We start from the raw sequence: 20817 nt of genomic DNA on the forward strand, positions 1-20817 counted from the left end.
ATAGCATTGCTTTGCAGTTTTGGGAATTCCGGTGACTTTTAACTTATTTCTGTAGGATTGTAAAGGCTTTTGTTTGTGTTTTGTGGTGGTTGTTGTTATTTCTTTTATACTTAGCCTGTTCTGTGTAGCTGTTCCTTTGAAGTTTGTTTGGTGCACATTCAATATTCCTTACTGCAAGAAAGATTTTTTTTTTTTTTAAATTTTCCAGTTAGTATGAGTTTTTTAATCTTGTTTCGTCACTGTTCTTTTAGCATAGACAGAAAAGTTGTGGAACTCAGGAGTGTCAATTTCACTGACATGAGCACAATTTGGAGCTGATTTTACTCTTCCTTGGACAACTTTTAACATAGTCTGCTTGTGCAATATTTATAGCTGATTAGAGGTTAAACCAAACTGCTTATTCAGTTAAAAAAGATTGTTTGTACCTAAGTGTTTGTCTTCTCATTAGGAATGCTCATTGAAACTTTGTATTTTATATTTATCTTATCAAAAGATCAGTTTCTGGGAGGTTTGGCAAGGTTTAGGTAGAAAGGTGGTTGCCAGAGAGTCAATACATGCTGGATACTTAGCAAAAATTATGGAAGAGATGTGAACATTTCCCTCTTCCTGTATTGTACATATATACATATTGTTCATTTAGAAAAATTCAGTGTGTATTAATGTAGTTTTTCCTTTTTGTTGTTGTTTTTTTTTTGTGATAGAGGAATGCCATGCTTAGAAGTAAGTGTCTGAAAGTTGTGTGCTGTTCGGTGTTCTTGTGATGCCTCAAGCCATTTCCTAGCTGGGAATTGAACTGTATAGGAGCCTGCAGGGTAGGACAACAAGCAGACACTGCTGCTTGTATGGAATCTCATGGTATTTGATAGTGCTTCTTGCAGTCATAGAGAAACCGAGTGTCTCAGCTCTTCTAATATATAAAAATATAAGCAGAAAACCCAGCAGCTACTCCCACAATCTTGTATACAGGACAGTAAAAGGGAAAGCTAAGGAAGCATGATTATAAGCAAATCCAACTTGTTAAAGAGGCAAACAAAACTGAACTGAACAAAGCTCATGAGCTTGTAAATCGGCATCAGAAACTTTGACTGTTTGCTTGCCTCAAGATTTTTGAGTGTTTGCAGGTGGAATACTATTAAGACTTTTTTATGTTTGTTCTTCTCTCTGCTGTAATGATTTCATGGCCCTTAGACTAATTTGTTAGTGATTTTAAGTAGTTTAGTATAAAATACATAGTGAATTCTGTATTAAAGATATAAATAATGCTCAAACACTATTTGCACTTCAGTTCTGCTCTCCATATCACTGATCAGCTGAGCAATTTGAATTAAAATTATTTTAAAATTAGAGTTAGATAGTGGTTTATTCCTGTTGTCATTGTTCAAACATTTCTTTATCCTGGAAGTGGTGTCATTTAGAGTATAAGAATTACTGATTTAATGTCATTCTAAATAATTAAAAAGAAGTCACATTTCCATTGCAGTTATTTAGTGAGGTTTAGTTTGGCCACTGTGGCTTGGGCTTTGTTTCATTTTTTTTTCTCCCCCTGGCTTTTTTTAGATGTTAAAATTACTCAGAATCCGGGTTCTGTATAGATCCTAATGCTTTTTGGAAGCCTTTTGCAGCAGTTTTCCCAAATCTGAAAAACATTTTTATTTTTCATTCTGTTTCTACTTGAAAAGAAGTAGTAGGTCATCCATGGTTCAGAGTGTACAGGCATTGTGACTCTTCAGGTGGCATGGCAAGGCATTTTCAGGAGTTGCTGTCTTTTTTGAGGACACATGAAACAAGTGCACACTTTTTACTGTCTCTCAGACTAGATCCATAAAAATTTAGAACACTTAAATGCATAGGGTGATAGCATGCAATGAGAGGTTTTACTTTAAAAAAAAAAAGGTGGATAATCGTCTTTTCATCTGAACTGAGTAACCCAATTAATATGATGCTTACTGTTGGTCTTAATTCTGAGCTGAAAGTTAACCTGTATTTAGCATTTACGCTGAACAATGACTTGGATATTGATGCAAAGTCATTTGAGTTCTTATTTATATGACTTATTGTTTAGTTCTGGTATTACCTTTCTTCAGAAAGTGAATGGGATCATGCACCATAATGCACCATAATCCAGTTAGGATTGCTTGTACACAGCAGGGTCACTTACGGTTTTGAAAAGAGGCCTTACGCTGCTAACCCGATTTGGTTAAGAGAGAGATTTCATTCCTTTCAAGTGTTATAAGAACAGCACAAAGTTTTTTGTTAATTGTTTGGTTTTATTTAGAAATTCAAGAAATGCAGTCTTCATATTCAACATATTAAAAGATGTGCACAACTCGCCAAGGCAGTTGGATGAAATTTCTCTGCTTTTATGAAATAGGAACTCTTTCTGTTGTAGTCCATTCTGCATAAGCTGATAATAGTCTTGAATTCTAAGATCTTTGTGGCCATAGCCTTTGTTTTATTTGTTTTCTAATACATTCAGAAAGGTAGTCGGACTTGTTAGCGGTGTTCTTTCTTGCAGTAGGTGGTTGAATTTTTCTGAGTTTGCAGCAATACCTTAATAATGCATCAAATCTCTATAAAGATTCATTTCTTGCTTGGTTGAAATGGTTGATGACATCTAAAGATTTAAATAAATGTTAACTAGAAATTACAGTTGTTGAAAGAGGAGGATAGTTTTTAAACCAACAGTCATGAATCCTCTCACTTCTCACTTGCTCAACATTTTTTCTTATGTTTTTTAGTACGTTTAGCACTACCTCATTTCTCTGCAATTTTAAAAATTAAAATATGTGCATTTCTAAATTTGAAGTAAAAACATACCAGAACTTTTAAAAAAATCTTTGAAGCTTTCCTCTTAAGTCACAGAAAAATAGGTGCAACTATCTCTTCTATTTCTGTAATAATTTTTAAGGTTTGCTAAATCCAGAATTCAGTGTGTTTGGCTGTTGCGGTGTTACTCTTGATGAAATAATTTGGGCTCAGCAAAATGATAAATCTGCATAAAATCTGATAGCTTTAGAGAGGTCTTTTGATTTTATACTGAAGATAGCTGTTTTCTTGTTCTGAAGAAAGAGAAGTATTATAATGGAGTGATTTGTTATGCACTGGTACTGATACTGCATGTAAAGTTCAAATTTCCTTCCTGGAAGGCGAACACTGATCAGGAGCAAATGAATGAAAAAGATAGCAAAAATTGAAAAAGCATTTTCTGCTACTGAGTTTTACTCTAATCATACCGTGTGTGGTCTTTATTGACTCTCGTGAGGCTTGTCAAACTTGTAGTGCTGTTGAACTGTTCTGCGTCTTGGATGACCATTGCTTTCAGCTGTTTTCAAGTCGCGGCTTCACAATACTGTGATTAAAAGTACAATCTGTTCTTATTCTTAAGAAATGAGAAACAGAAAACCTGTGGAGAAACCAAAGAGTGGAGTTGAAGATAGGAACTCAGGTCTTCTGTTTCATTTTATAATCAAGATGGAGTTGTGCAGAGATGAGGTACTGTGCTGTTTGTTCAGATGATTTTAATGAAGTTCTGGTTAACTAATGATATCTGTGGTATCTTACTAGATTAGGTTCCAGAAGCTTGGGAGAAGAAGGAAGTAGAGGAATGGATAGCTATAATAGTGTTGGTTTTCCCTTTAGATTGTGTATTACTCTCATGCAAATTCTGTTTTCTTTTTAACATTTAAATTTGGTATTAGAAAAAATTTCTTCACACGCAGGGTTATGAGGCAACAGGCTGCCCAGGAAGGTGGGGGTCACCATCCCTGAAGGTATTTAAAGCTGTGTAGATGTCCCACTTAGGGATTAGTGGTGGACTTGGCAGTGTTAGGTAAGCAATTAGATGCATTGATCATAAATGTCTTTGCCACTGTAAATGATTCTAAAAAACTAGTAGACATAGCTGCACTCTCATGATTTTTGGCTGTTGAATAGACTTAGCTGCCAATAGATGATTTTGGCTTATTAGTCCCCAGTTTAGTGTTAGGCTATGCTTTCTTATAGTTCTATTTGTCTTCATCTTTTGCTGGTTTTTATTTTTCTCCACTGACATTTTTATATAATGAACATAGGGTTTTATATTGTAAAATAACTAATATTGGTGCTTCCAGTAATAAAATGGTATTGGAATAAAAGTACACCAGTGAAAAGTAACAACTAGTATGTAGTAGAAGATATAAATCTGGGAAAGCTTTTATCTGACATCTAGTTTTCACAAACTTTCTGAAGTCTGTTTTGAAAGAACATTGTTTTCTTGCTCTCACTTGAGTTTTTTTCAGAAGCTTTTATATACTGTAGGTTAGCTGAGTGTGTGTTAGAAGACTGATTTAGTGTATATTTTGAAATAAAATGAAAGAGCTGCATGTGGTAAAACTTAATGTTGAAGCATGTATTCCAGGCTTAATATGTAATACAGATTGTCTGACTACTAAAACTAACAGTAACAGATATAGCAAAAGACAGCCTTGTTTGAAGATTATCAGTTTCTACTGCCATATGTGACATTGTATACTCTTTTATTGTTGATTGTAGGTATTTGTGTTCAAAATTCTGTATGGTTAAAATCTTGTTTATTCCATAGAACCATTGGCCATGTTTTTGTCATTCACAGAACAGTGAATCACTTGTAGGGAATTTTCACTAGAATGCTTTCGGTGTTTGTTTAGTTGGGGTTTTTTTTTAGTAATTGTCTTTTTAATATGCTCAGTGTAACTTTTTTGTCTGTTAAAGGCATAGCATACATGTAATGTGTTTTTATCTTTTTTTTTTTCCTATTTCTAAGGCTGATAAAGAATTTGTGTGGTCTCTGTGGAAACACCTGCAAGTGTCAAGTCCAGATCTTATGCAAGCTGTCGGCTTGGTTGTGGAAAGGTGAGTTTGAAGATTTAACATGATACTAAAATCAACAACCAACCTCTTCTGCTGATACCTTATTCTTTATCTTTCTAAGTGAGAAAGTTTTTAAAAATGTGTTACGAAAGTTCAATTGCTAAATTTTGTCAAAAGTGCAAGTTTCCTTTTTTGGTGCCAGTTGAAGCATACTTCAAGATCTCTTCTCACCGAGATTGCTGTGCTGCAGCTGAATACAATTTTTAAATTACAAATGTACTGCATATTTTGTTTTTCTTTGAAAGAACAGGAGGAAGTAAATTACATTTTCTAGTGTCATAACTTGTTGGATAACAGTTATATATATAAATTAGATTTATCTGAATTCTTAATGAAGTGAAAAGCTAAGATATGGTAACAGAAAAGATAATCACAGAAATGCTGACTTGGATGGGACCCATCAGGATCATCAAGTCCAGCTCCTGGCCCTGTGCAGGATATCCTCAAGAGTCACACCATGTGCCTGAGCATTGTCCAAGCACTTCTTGAACTCTGTTAAGCTTGGTGCTGTGACCACTTCCCTGGGGAGCCTGTTCCAGTGCCAACCACCCTCTGAGTGAAAAACTTAGATGCTGTCTTGATGCACACAAACATAGTAATGAGCTGAATTTTTTTGCAATGGTAGGAAATGTTTGTGAAACCCTTTTAATGTAGTGTTCAGCTTATCAGAAGGCTTGCTACAGAAATCTCATATGTAATAATAGTCTATTATGTATGAAGGTAAAGATATATTCTGTGTACGTGCTTTGCACTTTGTATAGAGGCTGGTGAATGGTACTCGTACACGAAAGCCTAGCAACATACTTTTGTTAAGGTGCTTGTCTAGTTTTTTTATGTCCTCTCCTATTTTAGAGTAACAGTAATGCCTTAGAACGCTTCTAAGGTGAACTCAAGGTTATACATCTATATCATACCTTTCTCATAATTCTCCAGATTATGAAATTAAGTGAGAAGAACTGCTTCCACAGCATCTTTTTAGGTGTTAACCCCTGATAATCCTGGAATAGGTTTGGATAAAACCCATTCAGTATATAAGAGTTTTACTAATCAAAACTTTGGAGTTGCTTTGATTTGACAGATGGAACAATATTTTTCTCTTTAACTGGTGTATCTTCATCTCTTCTTCCTGAGATTGATCTAATTGCTGCTTCAGAAATAGTTTCTAGCCAGGCTTTGCCTGTGAATCTTCTGCACAACCAGATTACAGCCCCATATATCCTCTCCTAACTTTTCCAGCTATTATTTCCATAATAATTGCCTAAGTAGCGTCAGTTGTATGACTGTACCTCTTTACACTGTCATCCTTTCAGAAGAGTTTTTGTCTTACTCCCTATACCTTATAGCAGTAAACAATTATTTTTTTGTTGTTATGCCAATGTCAATTTGTCTCAGTTCTAATACATTGATAAGCTTTCCAGGGAATCTGCTGCCTAGCACTGCTACTGTCCAGAAAATTACAGGCCAAGTGATTTTCTGTCTTTGTTAACCTAGGAAAAATATGTGGATTTAAAAGTTTTAAGAGATAGGATTACAAAGTAATAGTTACAAGCACATTGATTCCTGAAGCATGTCATATGGGAGATCTGTGCTTCTTGCAGCTTCTTGCAGTTTTTGTATATTTTACATGGTTGTATCAGGTGAGCTGGAGTTTGAAAATTTGTGCTCCAATCTGATAAAAACCAGCTGAAGTCTTGGAGGCTTTTTTCCCTTCTCATCTATATTGGAAATAACATTGACCCCATCATAGCCAAGTTGATAATACTTTCCATCTTGTCCTGGCCTATGGGGAGATTTTGAGATAGAAACAGAACGAAATGGATTTAAACCTTTTGTTGTTTCTTCCTGTAACATGGATACCACCAATATTTGCATAGCTTCATTTTTCAGTGTGTTCTTTCCACCAAGAATTCCATAACCAAGAAACTTTCATTGCCCACCAAATCTTTGTTAGACACTATCTGAAGTCAGAAGCCAGATACAGAATGGAAACAGACAATTGAAGAAAGCATAGACATGTGTATCCTAGATCATATATATAAAGAATCAAACAATATCATCCAGTAGATTTCAGTCATTAAATTGATAAAAGAGACAGCTGGGCTTTCTTCATGAGGTTACAGTGACAAAAATAAAAAGATACAGGACAAAATGTTCATTTGGAACCTTATAACTTACACCACAGATGTGTGATGAAGAAAAAAACAGATATATTAGGAGGAATCGAGTGGGCAATATTAGCTGTACAGTCAGCTAATTTATGTTTATAGCATTAGACAATTCCTTATAGTATCTTTTTACAAACAAATCAAGGAAATCTAAAAGGCATAATTTGGGGGACTAAGGGGGGAATTAATAGTACCTTGCCATTATTTGTCTGATATTTTGAAATGCTTTCATGGTCCCAAAATAGAAGTTCATCTGCCCTAAAACTGTAAAAACATAGCTTGTACCTTTTTATGGCTGTGCTGCTGATTCCTGTAATACATCAATGATATACTTTTCAGCAGTCTTTGCAGTTCTTGCTGGATAACTGTAACTGTATTCCCAATTTAATATTCAGATATAAACAAAAAATTATCTTTACTGTGCAAATGAGAAATGCCTTTGGGATATGTAAAAGCCTCCAGGTATTTTCAAACAAGCCATTGTAAAGCTACTACTCACGTTAGTATACTTTTCAGCTACTTTAAATACTATTGATCTCAGTATTATGTAGAGAGCACACTATTTCTAGTTCATTGCCGTCTTTTTTATGATTTAAAAAATATGCTAGAAAATACCTCTTATTAGGTAAATGCATGTGTGAACTGAAATGGAGTTGGGGTTCAAATGAGAGTATCAAAGGTTTTGAAATATTTTTGCAAACTTCAGAACTCCGGTTTAAGACACTCCTATAGTACATGTGATCTTGACAAGTTAACAGACTAATTTTCCTCTAGGGCTTCTACGTGACTCCTTTCCTTTCTTCGGAAAGGGGATGTAGCAGGATCCATTAATGATCAAACTGTGGCAGTGATACAAGACTTGGTAGATGTACGTGGGGATTGTATTATGCTAGATGATACCCTTACAGATACTTATATTTGGCAAGCTTGCCTTACATAGATGTTTTTCCACAACTAAATTTCGACTCTGCTGTGTCTTACAGGTCTTAACAAACAGAAAGAATGGATTTATCATTTCATAAACAGTGGCAACCTGAATGTTAGTTCTAGTGATTGAGAGTTTTGTTGTTGTTCTTCCTGGGGAGTTACATCTATCTAAAGGTGCACAAATGGACAAAAATATGGCTGAAAAGCAAGAGATCATAAATAACTAAAGAATTTTTGGCAAGGTACTTGCAGGAGTTTATGCTGTGATTTGCAGCATTCTGTGAATAGCAAATTGTGGAAGAAACATTAAACAGGTTGACATAGATTCTTCACTGACTGACAATATGCAGATGTACTGAAAATGGTAAGTACTTTTTATATGAAAGGATAAGTGAATGTGCTGTGTGAATGAGCAATATAGATTGCCTATGTTAATTGAAAAATAACTAAAAATCTGTATCTTGCATCTTTTAAAGGGCTGATAAATATCGTGCAGAAGCTTTCTGAAACCACTGTTTTGCTCTTGTGCAAATTAACAGGAAACAGAATGGCAGTAAGACAAGGAAGTAAACGAGATTCAAGACATTTTTAAAGGCCATTACCATTTTGTTACTCTGAATTTAAAGTAAAACGGACTCCCCAGTTATTATCACTCCATAAAGTGGACAGAATAATAGAGTATAAGAGTACAACCTTTCTGTCTAAGGTCAAATAATTGTGATTTTCTACAGTTAATGAAAGTTTAATATCCTGTTTCATTAAAAATTCTCAGAACATTGAACATAAGTCAACATTCCATGGAGAAGAAGGTATTATGCAGTTTGCATGTGTGCATATCTGCATATCGGAGCACAAAATATTGACATGATAATTGCAGTCAAGCCTGATTGAACAGCGGCCTCTGGGAATTCAGCTGGTGTTGTACCAACTGGATGGCTGCTCAGGACACAGTTTGAAATGCAAGGTGCAAGTTAGCACTTTATTCAGCACAGGCAGGCATCATTTAAAAATCCTTGGGGGAAACCCTGGTGATGTGCAGATGTTAAAGCAGTCTGTTCTGAAGTGCTGATATTTTGAACACTATAAGAGACTTGTGTATTTTAGATGAAAAATGTTTGCAAAATTGTTAGGCAAAAATGTCACCATTTTCTGTACTTCTTTAGTGTAAAAATATGTTTAGTATTTTATGTATGTTGCTTAAAATAAGAGGCTTTAATAAATCATCTAATTAATTGAATCAAGTTGGAGATGAAAGAAAAATAACATTTTTGTAATGATGCCTTTCCATTTTGATATGTATCATGGAACATAGAACTGACTCTAAATAATTTACTACGGAAGTAATTTCATTTTATGTATTTTATTTGGATCTTAAATTATTTTTGTAAAGAAAAATAGGTGTGTGCAACTATATTATAGAAAGTAACTGCTTAGAAAAGTGCAAAATGTGTGGTATTCATTTAAATTCCTTTTTGCTCTATGCTGTCTGAATCTTTTAAAAGTGTATTTGTAAGTATTAAAATAAAAAAAATGTATGTGTATCAATTGTAATTCATCATGAAGTATAAAGATCTTCTAGGAGGTGAAATTAAACTCTTGATTAAATGCAGGCTATTTAGCTCTGCATTTTTTTTAGCATTTCTTAATACATGGAAACACAGTAAGGTTTCTTCATGAAATATTAAGTCATAGGTTCTGTTTCTACTAACCACTGACTGTGCAACTGCAGGGATGTGACTGTACACAGTAATTACAGTATTGGTGCCATATTTACAGTAATATTGATAGTCTGTGCTCTACAACTTCACTTTGCACATGGGCGATTCATTTTCTGTTTCATACAAACATAGATTTTGGAAGTCCATAAAATAGTTGAAAGTTGGAGGACAGGGAAATAAGGTAATCAAATTAAAGCTGCATCACAAAACTGATATTTTACAGCCTTTCTAGTTCTGCAGTCTTTTATAAGCAATGAAATATCTCTCAAAAGTAACAGTGTTTCTAGAAGCAATTTATTTTAGTTTGAATATACTGTTAAAATATAACCTTTTCTCTTTTTACCACAGTGCCCAAAGTTCACAGTGTAACCTTAACTTTCTTTGTAAGGCCAAATTTGTAGATGTGTTTTAGTTTTTGAGGTTTTTTTGGTTGATTGGTTTGGTTTTTTTTAATCCCACTGTTTGTAAAACTGAACAGACGAATTCCATGTAACATGTAAACAGCAAATTAAATTTACTAGTTAAAGTTATTTTCATTTAGTTAATGTATGACATAATTACATATGACTTAAAGTTACTTTTTCTTGACAAATGGTTAGGTACTTGTCTGACTAAGACCTGTAGTAGGATACAAGATGCCTCTACACCCATACTGCTTTTGCTGAAGATTTTAGGAAGAATGTTGTTTTAGAAACTTAAACAAAATTCTGGTTTTTAAAATGTTAGGGTTTTTGATGATTTTTTACCTCATTCTTAGTTAAACATTTTCTCACAGTCTAACATTTCATTTGTGACAAGCTATTAAAATTGTGCAAAATGTCAAAAATGTTGTCCTGCTGTATAAATGAGTAGAGCGTAACACATGGAAAAAATCACATCAGAGGAAAAGTGTCAAGCTTAAGAATATTTTCTCGATTTCTCAATTTTTGTGGGAAGCTGAATCTCGATAATCTTTGTATCTAAATGCATCTGTGTTAAACATTTAAAATAGGTAGTACTCATGGGAAGACTGATTGGAGCTCAAAACTTGTACAAATTGACAGCCTCTCTTCACTCCATTTTTCATACTAAAGAAGTCTGCAAATATTCTTAGCTCACATCATTATTGCTCATCAGTGATTCTAATTAGCTAAACAGGAGTTTGTCTCAGTCATTGATCATCATCAGCTTCTTGACAGTGCCAGAATTTCTGCCCCCTCCATATTCCAATGGACTTTTTAAAATATATTTTAAATACTTAACAGCTCAATTAATAAAGTTGTTTGAAGATTTTTTTTCCTAATATTTGTTACTCTTCGAAAAAAGAGGAGGTGATTGCTGCAATTCCTATCAAGTCTCATTTCAAGGTGCAACTGCAGATCCAAATATGATATGTAAGTTCTAGTCAGTCATACTGCCTTATGGGGAACTATCCTGTGACGAGTATGGAAAACAGTCTTATACCTCCAGGAAAAGTTGCTGATAAAGTTGTGTATGAGGTTTCAATTTGTGCTTTAGGCTTCTGACAACATCCATTGTGTGCTTATATTGTGGAAATTAGAACATTTTTCTTTAACTGTTGGTGGTAACGTGTGAAATTATTTTTGGTGGCATTATTACAGCCTGTGCTATCTAGGAAGTCTGAAAAAAAAAACTCAGAGAAGAAAAAAAATTACTTAAACTTTTTCCCATGCATTACAGTGATGATCTATCTGTTTTTATAAACTATGTTCCTTGACATCTTTGTTCAAAGGAGTGTTTGACCAAGTATCAGAAAAGTGGAAAATGCTGCATTTAACTAGAAATGCACTTACAACCACTGGCTAGTGTGTGTGTCTATTACAGGCATATTTTTTGCTTTAACAGTGATCTGTGTTTTTTTTGTCTTCAGTCCCAGACTTTATTCTTCAAACCCCTTTCATGCAACCATATCCTTAAGTCAGAGAGCTCCAGAAATTCTTGACTACCAATAATATGCCAGAATTGACTGCGAATACTATTTTTCGAAACAGTTTGTTCTTTATTTGGTTCTTGGCTGACTTATTCACTTTCTTCCTAAAAAAATTAGGAAAAATAAATAAATAAATAAATAATTACACCCCCACAACCGTAAAGTTCCTTAGGGCTGAGAAGTCTACCTAACTGACCAGATTTTCAGATCAATTAGTGCATTAGGAAAGAAGTTTAATAATACTTTTCAAGTGATAATTGCATAGTTGAGTTAGGAGGCTAGCTACTTACCCAGTATTGGTGTTTAATTGAGTCTTTTTCTAAGCAAGGTTGACTTTGTGAGAGGAGATGATGGTTAGAGTTGGGAAAATGATGGTATACTGTGGATGGTAGACACAGAATGAGCAATGATTTAATAAACAGCTGAATTAAAATGGAGAGGGAAATGTGGGAACAAAGAATGGATTGGACTTTCCGGCGAGCAGTTAAGGTCAGGATACTTCTGAGAACTGGAGACAATGCTATTCAGTGATTCAAGAGGCTTGTGTGTTTGTGCCTTTTGTGATATGATTCTTCTTGTATCTGAACATTACTATTCTAAGTACTTTGTAGTAAAGACTTTCTTTGCCTTGTGTCATCTGAAGCGCTTAGAATTTTGGATCAGCTAGTTTTGTGTATGTGTCTAATCTTAAATTCTTAAGTTGTCTAGCTGTACTTAAGACTTGAGGAAACTTTGAATGTTTAATACTTGAATACTTAAATTTTAGACATATGCTGGTATAGGTCCATCACTTGCTCAAATAGACCATGGTGTAACATGCTTACTGGAGGCGATACCTTCCTCCCAAAATATTTGGGGTTTGATTACTGAAACTGTTGTCTTTGAGAAAGGGTACTTGCTAATAGACACTAAAAACCCCACAGCAAAGTAATTAAGTTTAAAGTGACAGGGGGTGAGCTGTAATTCCCCTTAAGCAAGACCCAGAAGGACCACTCTGCATGCAAGTCACAGTGTGAAACAAAATGGCCATTTATTGGACATGGATGCTGGCTTATAAAGGGAGAGCAGGGATCTCGCTAGAACAAAGGGTGGAGACTTGGAGAAGTATTCAAGGAGCGGCCAATCACAGTAACAAGGGGTGGAACTTATCTAAACATGGACAAATGAAAAACTATCTCTGGAGAACACTGGAATGTGGCAGGGTTGGACAAATAAGGAAAGGGTTTACATAGAACCAATGGGAGAAAAGGTAACAGGAGTACAGAGAAGGGAATCATACATTCTCATAATAAAACATTATGCCAAAAAGAGAACAATTGTATAACACTGGAAATAGGCACTCCTGTGGTTATGATGATCATATCTTGTGCATGACAGCGTAGGAGCACTCTGAGATGTTTACTTCCTCTTCCTCTACTCTCTCCTCATTAGTTCTCTTTCACCACTCGTAAGACTCTCTTGAGGCACCTCCATCTCCCCCTTCTTTGTTTTGAAGAACTGGAAAAGCTTGGGATACACTTTTAAACACAACTTTTTTGACAAAACATATGATGCATTGGATAAAAGTAAGAATGGAAAATGTGGTTAACAGAAAAATCACGCTTTAAAAAATTAATTTATTTACCCATTTCAGGAGTGAAGGAAAATGAAGCCAATCCAACAGCCCTGCAATTCCTCGGTCTCGATTAATGGTTATATCGTTCACTAAATTTTTTAATTTTTTAATACTATGGTGTAGAGCTTCGGCATGATCAGAAAAATTGAGGCAACAGAGGCCCTCAAAATCCTGGCATCCATGGCCATGGGCCAGGAGCAGGAAATCAATAGCTGCTCGATTTTGGAGGCTGGCTTCTTTGATCTTTAAAGTATCAGCCAAGAGCCCTTCAATAGCAGAGGTGGTAGCATTCGCTTCTTTTCCCAGCCAACAAGCCATATGTGCAAGGGTAGAAAGTGCATATGCAGTCCTGATTCCAGAGAAGGGGAAAATACCCCAAAAGTTCCGGGTTCGAGACCACAGTTCCATGTGAGGGTTGTGATTAGGTGGAACATGAATGTAATGCAACTTTTCCTGTCCTTCGATGGCAGGAAGAGTCAGAGCATATTCAGGGACATTTCTCTTTTGCCAACTTAATGATTTTCTGGTTTGTGTAAATCTTAATAGTTGGAATTTTACTGAGATAAATAGGGCAAGTTTTCCAATGGAACATGGTCCTCCCACAGGGTAACCAGGAATTCCTTGCCGGGTTCTGTCTTCACAAAAGAATCCTTTTGGCAGTTTCCTAGGTTTTGTAAACCTCTCAGTGGGAAGGATGTATAGTTTGGTACCATTGCACCATGCAGAAGTATTTTGGTACACCTTCGAATTAGGGGATAAAAGGAATTCATTAGTTCTGTGGGTAGTATAACGCTGAAATGTTATACAAGCACTGGCCAATGTGGACCCTAAAATGTCTAATTCTGGAGGGATGATGTCGATTGGTGCCATGCGAGAGAAGGTTTGGGTGAGAGTAAGTGGGGAGAGGTGCTTTGTCTGATATCCAGGTACTTCTCAAAAAGGCACCCCAGATTTCATAATTTTCAACTGGGACTCCTACTAAACAAGTTTTAAATGGATGACTTACACTGTCCAAGGATAGACACAGTGTTGGTGTCAGTGGCTTTTGCTAAGGTGATCCAGACATTTTCACTGGTTTGCTGCATCCATTCTGGTATGGGAGATGCAAAAGTGTTTTTCCATGGTAAGAGGAAGATGACGATCAGCAGGGTATTGAGGCATCTCCAAGGTATGGTTTTCTGCACTTGGAGGGTATCCATTTCAGCCCACTGTCTGTGGAGATTCAAGCATGACCTCTCCCCCAAGTGATGATGGGGAAACGTCCCAACCAGTTATCAGTTAACAGGTCTTTATACAGGATTTTAGCTTTTGGAGACGGTACCAGATGTTTAACAGAAAAATGTCGGAAAACTGGAGGATGTCTGTCCTCAATTCTGTTAAGGAAGTTAAGGACATACATTACTTTCTGAAGGCGATCATTCGGTGAGAGGTTCCCACTCCCCCTTTTTTGTTTCTCCAGTATGGACTTTATGGTTCTGTGGGCTCTTTCCACAATGCCTTGTCCAGTTGGAGAGTGGGGAAGGCTTGTGCCATGTTCCATGCCCCACAACGCCAAGAACTCCTGGTTGCTTTGCCAAGAACTCCTGGGTGTTGTTTTTATTTGTTTTGGGATTCCTATATGGGCAAAAGCTGTAGTTAGGTGTTTTTGAACATCATGGCTTTTTTCCCCAGAGTGAGCGGTGGCAACTATGTAGCCCAAAAAAGTGTCAATTGACACATGAATGAATTTCAATTTGTTAAAGTAACTGGTGTGTGTCTGTCTGCCAGATTTGCAAAGGAGGTAATCCTCGAGGGTTCACACCCTCAGTTGGTAGAGGAGTGATTAGCTGACAGTCTGGGCCGGCAGAGATGATGTCTTGTGACTGTTTTTGAGAGATACCACATTGTTTTTGCAGGGCTCTCGCACTCTGGTGAAAGAAGTTGTGAGATATTTTTGCTTGTTCAAGACATTGTGGGATGACTGCCGACCCCGCTAAAAGGTCATCTTGGTGATTCCCCTCTGCTATTGGACCTGGAAGAGTGGTGTGGGAGTGGATATGAGTGATAAAAAAGAGAAGATCTGTGATCAACAACATAAAGTAATTTTTGGAATAAATAGAATAACTTCATTTTTAATATCTTTCAAATAAGAATTTTCACAGCATTGGACAACGCCAGCGACATATGCTGAATCAGAAATAATGTTAGGTTTATCTGGGAATAAGGATAGAGCTCAAACAACTTCTGATAATTCGACTAGTTGTAGTGAGCCTGGAATGTATGTCCTGTTTCCACTCCATATGTTCTTTCTCAATTATCACCGCATTTCCAGTAGTCCCCGAGCTATCTGTAAATACAGTCCGTGTGTTAGGGATAGGATTTGGAGTCCAATTCAAACTATATTCTAACGGAATTTTATTTATGTTTTGCACGAATTTGCACAATGGTAAATGTACTTTCATTTGGCCCACAAAATCTGAAAGGGAGACTTGGAAATCTAGGCTCATTATCAACATTTGCTCCAGGAGCTGGGAAGTCTGAACCTGAGAGTTCCCAGCACCTGGTCCGGCCCTTTAAACATAATTTGGCTAACAGTTCAGGTAAGGAAATCAAAGTTTTGGGAAACTGGTGAGGAAGGAAGATCCACTCCCACAAACACATCTTACTATTGCTGGAATAGAATTGGCCCAATAGTGCAAAAGGTTGAGTAGGTCCCCTCAACACAATGAGCACTGCATCTTCCTTTTCTAGTCTTCAATGTACCTGCAAGGAATTGATTTTTTTAGTAACAAGTTCTACGGACTCTGGCCTCTGGCGTCAGTGTTTGGGTAGATGTTAATTCAGAGTTCCCCTTTAATAATTCAAATAGGGGATGTAAATTGTCTGTAACTAGGCCTACTACGGGACGCAGCCAGTTGAGAGTCCCTAGGATTGTTTGCAGGTCGTTGATAGTTGACACCTGTACAGGAATGGTTATTTTCTGAGGTTTTATAGTCCAGTTTGTAATTTGCCACCCCAGATATTTCCAGGGGGCACTTGTATTTTTCCTGGTGAAACAGTAAGTTTATTCTCTGAAAGGATGATAAGGACTGCTGTTGTAACTTCGTGAAGGCTTGTAGACAATGAGGTTGACAAAAGAATATAATCTGTATAATGTGGACAGATGGCATATGGAAATTGAGACCTGACTGAAGATAAAATATTGGCAATAAAGCTTTGACAAATGGTTGGACTGTTTCACATCCCCTGAGGAAGAACTGTCCACTGATATTGATGGAGTGGTTCAGTGAAATTTTCTGTTGGAATTGAAAAAGCGAATTTCTCTTGATCTAGGGGATGTAAGGAGATGCTAAAGAAGCAGTCTTGGATGTCAATGACTGTAATGGGCCAGTTTTTGGGGATCATGGAAGGTGCTGGCATTCCAGGTTATAAGGCTCCCGTCGGTTTAATTGCTTTATTAATTTCTCTAAGGTCCTGGAGTAATTTCCATTTTCCTGAGTTTTTCTTGATACAAAAAATGGGAGAGTTCCATGGACTTTTAGATGGAACTATGTGGCCCAATTTTTGTTCTTCTACTAGATTTTTTAATGCTGCTAATCTTTCCCCTCTGACAGGCCACTGGTCTACCCAGGTTGGGCAGGTGGACACCCAATCTAGGTGGATTGGTTGTTGGATGCCAGTGGCCACTAGGATAAATTTGTAGACAGAACAACTCCCTATTGGTCTAGGACATCTCGTCCCCATAGGGTGAGTGGCACTTTTAGGATAAAAGGTTTTATAGAGGCAGTTTGATTGTCTGAATTGGTGATTCGTATGATGTCGTGAATTTTCATGGGTGTTTGAGTGCCACCAACACCTGTTACCTCTGTGTATGTTTTCGCAGTGGTCCAATTTTGAGGCCAGTCTTCAGCTGCTATAATTGTCATGTCAGCTCCTGTATCAATCAAGCCATTCACTGTTACTTGTTGTCCTGCTAAATGAGAGAAGATTTGACATGTTAACATTGGTCTGGTTTTCCATACTTGTGTCCAATTCACAGATGGACATACAGTCTTCAAAATGTTGCAATGGTCACAAACGTGAGAGGAGTGTCAGTAAAGAGCTCTATTGAGGAAGAAGAAAGTTGCATAGTTACTTTTAAGTCACTTAAATTCCCATTAGGAACAATTTCAGGATTGATTGTAATTCCTTTTTCTTTACATTCTAAATGTGAGGATAATAAAAAGTTATCATTTCCTGCAAGGTTTTTGTCAGGAATAACTGAAATTTCCTGTGGATCTAATGTTTCAATGACATAATTTCTTGCAGGAAACAAAGTTACTTCATAAGTTTTTAGTCTGTCTCTTCTGCCATTGGAGTGGGAGTTTGTTGTTTGTCATGGTGGAATTTTGGGGCTCTTGGGGTCATCGTACGGTCCCTTGCACTCTCTCTCCCATTTCCCTGTTTGCAGCACTGGCAGTGTCATTGTTTTCTGTTTTGTAGGGGACTCCCATCCTTATGTTGCATTGAATGGCAAAACCAACGCCAGTGATACCCTTTTTGGCATCTGAGACATGGGCTTTTTGATGGAGTAGGGGGTTTCCCCACTTCTGGACATTCATGTGAAAAATGTCCAAATCAATTACATTTAACACATTTATTTTTTGTTTTGTCTGCTTCTATTATAACATCTGTTATTACTTTTGTTCTTGCTTGTTCTGCTTCTACTAAGGCATCTGCAATAATTTTTCCTTTATGTTGATTAGAACTGATCTCTTTGCAGGCCTGTATCATAGACATAGGCATAGGGTTTGAGAGTGCTCACAGGACTGGTTGACAGTCTGAATTAGCCTGTTTGATTGCCAGTTTTAAAAACAATGCATCCTGAGCTTCTGGATGTTTTATTTGACAGGTAATTGCATCTCACAAACGGTTGGCAAAATCGTAAAAAGGCTCTTTAAGGCCTTGTTGTATGTGAGCAAACAACAGTGTTGTCGTCATTGCTTCTGCAACTGTCTTTATAGCTCTAAGTGCCAGACTTTTGGTTTTATCTGAATAATCTAGAGGGATTTTTGCTTGTGCCCGGTTAGAGGAATATGGACCCTCTCCATATAAACGGTTGATTGATTCTTGTACTGGTACTCGACGGCTATTAAGGGACTCTTGTGCAGATTGTCGGATTAAATTTTTCCATTCATGTTCGAAAAGCATATATTGCATTGTATTTAGAATTGCTTGGGTAACTACTCTAATGTCATTTGGGGTAAATGTATAGGCAGCAAAAAGAGAGTCTAACATTTCAGTAACAAATGGAGAGTTAAGTCCATATTCAGTTAAAGCTTTTTTTGTATCTCTCAAAATCAGATATGACACTGTTAAGATTCTGCCTCAGTTAAAATGTTAAATACATTTCAGACATTAAATGTCTTTTGGAATATTTGTTGAATATTCATGGTTTGACTTTTCTTTGCTCATTACAGCACCTGAATTGTTTTCTTTATGAAGATTTTTTTTTTTATATACAACTGCTTAAGACTATTTCCTGTATATTTTTATTTCTGCTAGCTAAATGTAGCTTAAATGCATATCTTTTAAGGTGGGTTTTTCTTAGTTTTCTTCAAGTCCTAAAACACATCAGTTGTCTTATATTTGTAATAGGAGAGTGCTGCTTGAAGTCCTTGCCTTGAGACCTCAGTTTCCAAAAACTTCACTTGAAATTCCATACCATTTTTGTTTAATTCTTTATTTATTCAAGATCAGACTAGATATTTTAGCACTCATAAAACTTTATGAAAAAAAGCCATGTTATTGGGTGGTCTGTGATGACAGTGCAGTTTAGTCTTTAAAATCACTGCTAACAGTAGACTACACAATAGTAATAATGGAGAAAAATAGTTCTCCATATATCTACTATCCTTATTGGTCACTGTTATAAAATGCTTCAGCTATTAAACCTTTTGTGTACAGCTGGATATTTTCATCCACCTTAGATCACATTTACACACACTCATGTACCACTGTTTCGTTCCCTTACAGCTCTGAAACATTACCATTTTAGAAGAGCAAAAGTTGCACAAGTAGGATTTTCTGGCTTCTGTAGATGGCTGATAGCCACGATGGAAGTTTACCTGTACTGTGAGAAGACGAATAATCTGGATGAGTTTCTGCTTCTGTCACCTTGGTGCTGGAATTACCTGAATTATTTGGCCATTTGTAGGGAATGTATGTTTCTCAGACCTTTAGTTGCAGGTATACGATGAGAACTTTGGCTTATGCCAAGGAATCTTTGAATATCCTTACTGTTGCAACATTTATTTTCTTTCTGCCTAAAACAGAAGCCAGTAAGGGCATCAATGTTTAAAACTCAGTTAAGAAATAGGATAACCATGAGATGAGATAGTTTGTAACTAAAGTGTTAATGACTTATCAGCTGACATCCTACAAAGTGTTCCAGAGATGATAATAGCTCTGCACTTAATAACCACGTAAGAGTGGCTCTGCTCATCCCTGTTACCTGAGCTTCTGTGCTGTCTTTTTTTTTTGTCCGTGTGAAAGTTATGGATTCTGTCTATGTGAAAGATTGTAATGACCGATGATGTTCAAAAGTGTTGTTTCAGAGAAATACCTTTTAACTGAGAGAAGGATTTAACAAATGCAAGCAGTTTTGTGACTCTACATTGCCAAGAAGAGAAGAAAGCATTTTGTTCATTCTGTGTCCATTGTACACTTTCTGCTTTTGGGAAAGAATGAGACATACAATGTCAACTACTTAAAAATGTATTTTAAGACCTCTTGCTTCTATTTCTTTTTGAACAACGTTGTGTTAGCTGTTTTCAGATGTAATTTGCTGTCACTTACCATATGCTCCCTGATTAATTCTGCAAGGCCTGTCAGCTTCAGATAATTTAATTTTCTGTGCTTTAAAATGACATTCATTATCAGGACATGAAAAATTCAAATGATTAACTGCAAATTATGACTATTAAAGTGTCTGGGTTTTTTTGTTTGTTTCCAGAGAAAAACAGAAAGCTGAAGTCAAGGACAGAAGAGTTTTAGAGCTTTTGGAAGCCAAAGACAGCAAAATAGAAACACTAGAACAGGTTTGTATTATGTTTAAACAGAACAGTTAAAAAAACTTGATATTGACAAGACATTTATATTTCCTAAAATGAGAAAATAGTTTACTGTTGTATCTTAAGGAGAAAGTTGCAGGTGATTCAGAGATTATAACCTTCTGATAAAGTATTAATTAAATTCTTCTGAGTTCTTCAAACAGTTGATCTTTTACCTAAACGTTCCTATGATTTTAGATGAAACTTTTTCTGCAAATTTTAATTGGTCATTCTCTCATTTTGCCTAGTGGGCTAACCTACGCTTGGATTTCAGTCCAGAAGAGCTCTGACTGTGTTTAGGGTTGTAATGTGCCCATGCTTTGGAAAGATTTGCCATCCTAACAAGTACAAAAAAATAAACCTGATGCACCTTCTGCCTGACAAGAGTGGTAGTGTTTCTCCTTTTATTATTAAATAAATTCATATTTAAATGAATATATAGAAAACATATATACATTATAAATACAATGATATACAGTAGATACATTATATATTATTATATAAT

At 36.2% G+C, this 20817-nt stretch overlaps 1 protein-coding gene across 13 annotated transcripts in view; it reads left to right on the plus strand.

Moving 5' to 3' along the window:
- The window catches only part of CNTLN (centlein), a 197996-nt gene that overhangs the window by 12765 nt on the left and 164414 nt on the right, over positions 1-20817 (plus strand). For 2 of the 13 annotated variants that reach the window (XM_064641692.1, XM_064641693.1), the window contains exons 1-3: positions 3335-3492; positions 4781-4869; positions 20216-20300. In XM_064641692.1, coding sequence (XP_064497762.1) covers positions 3388-3492; positions 4781-4869; positions 20216-20300 — 279 coding nt within the window. In that variant the 5' untranslated portion in view covers positions 3335-3387. The other 11 variants (XR_010426643.1, XM_064641686.1, XM_064641689.1 and 8 more) reach the window with 9 other exon arrangements.

This window comes from Pseudopipra pipra, chromosome Z (assembly GCF_036250125.1).
Source record: "Pseudopipra pipra isolate bDixPip1 chromosome Z, bDixPip1.hap1, whole genome shotgun sequence".
In the NCBI taxonomy this organism is placed as follows: domain Eukaryota; kingdom Metazoa; phylum Chordata; class Aves; order Passeriformes; family Pipridae; genus Pseudopipra; species Pseudopipra pipra.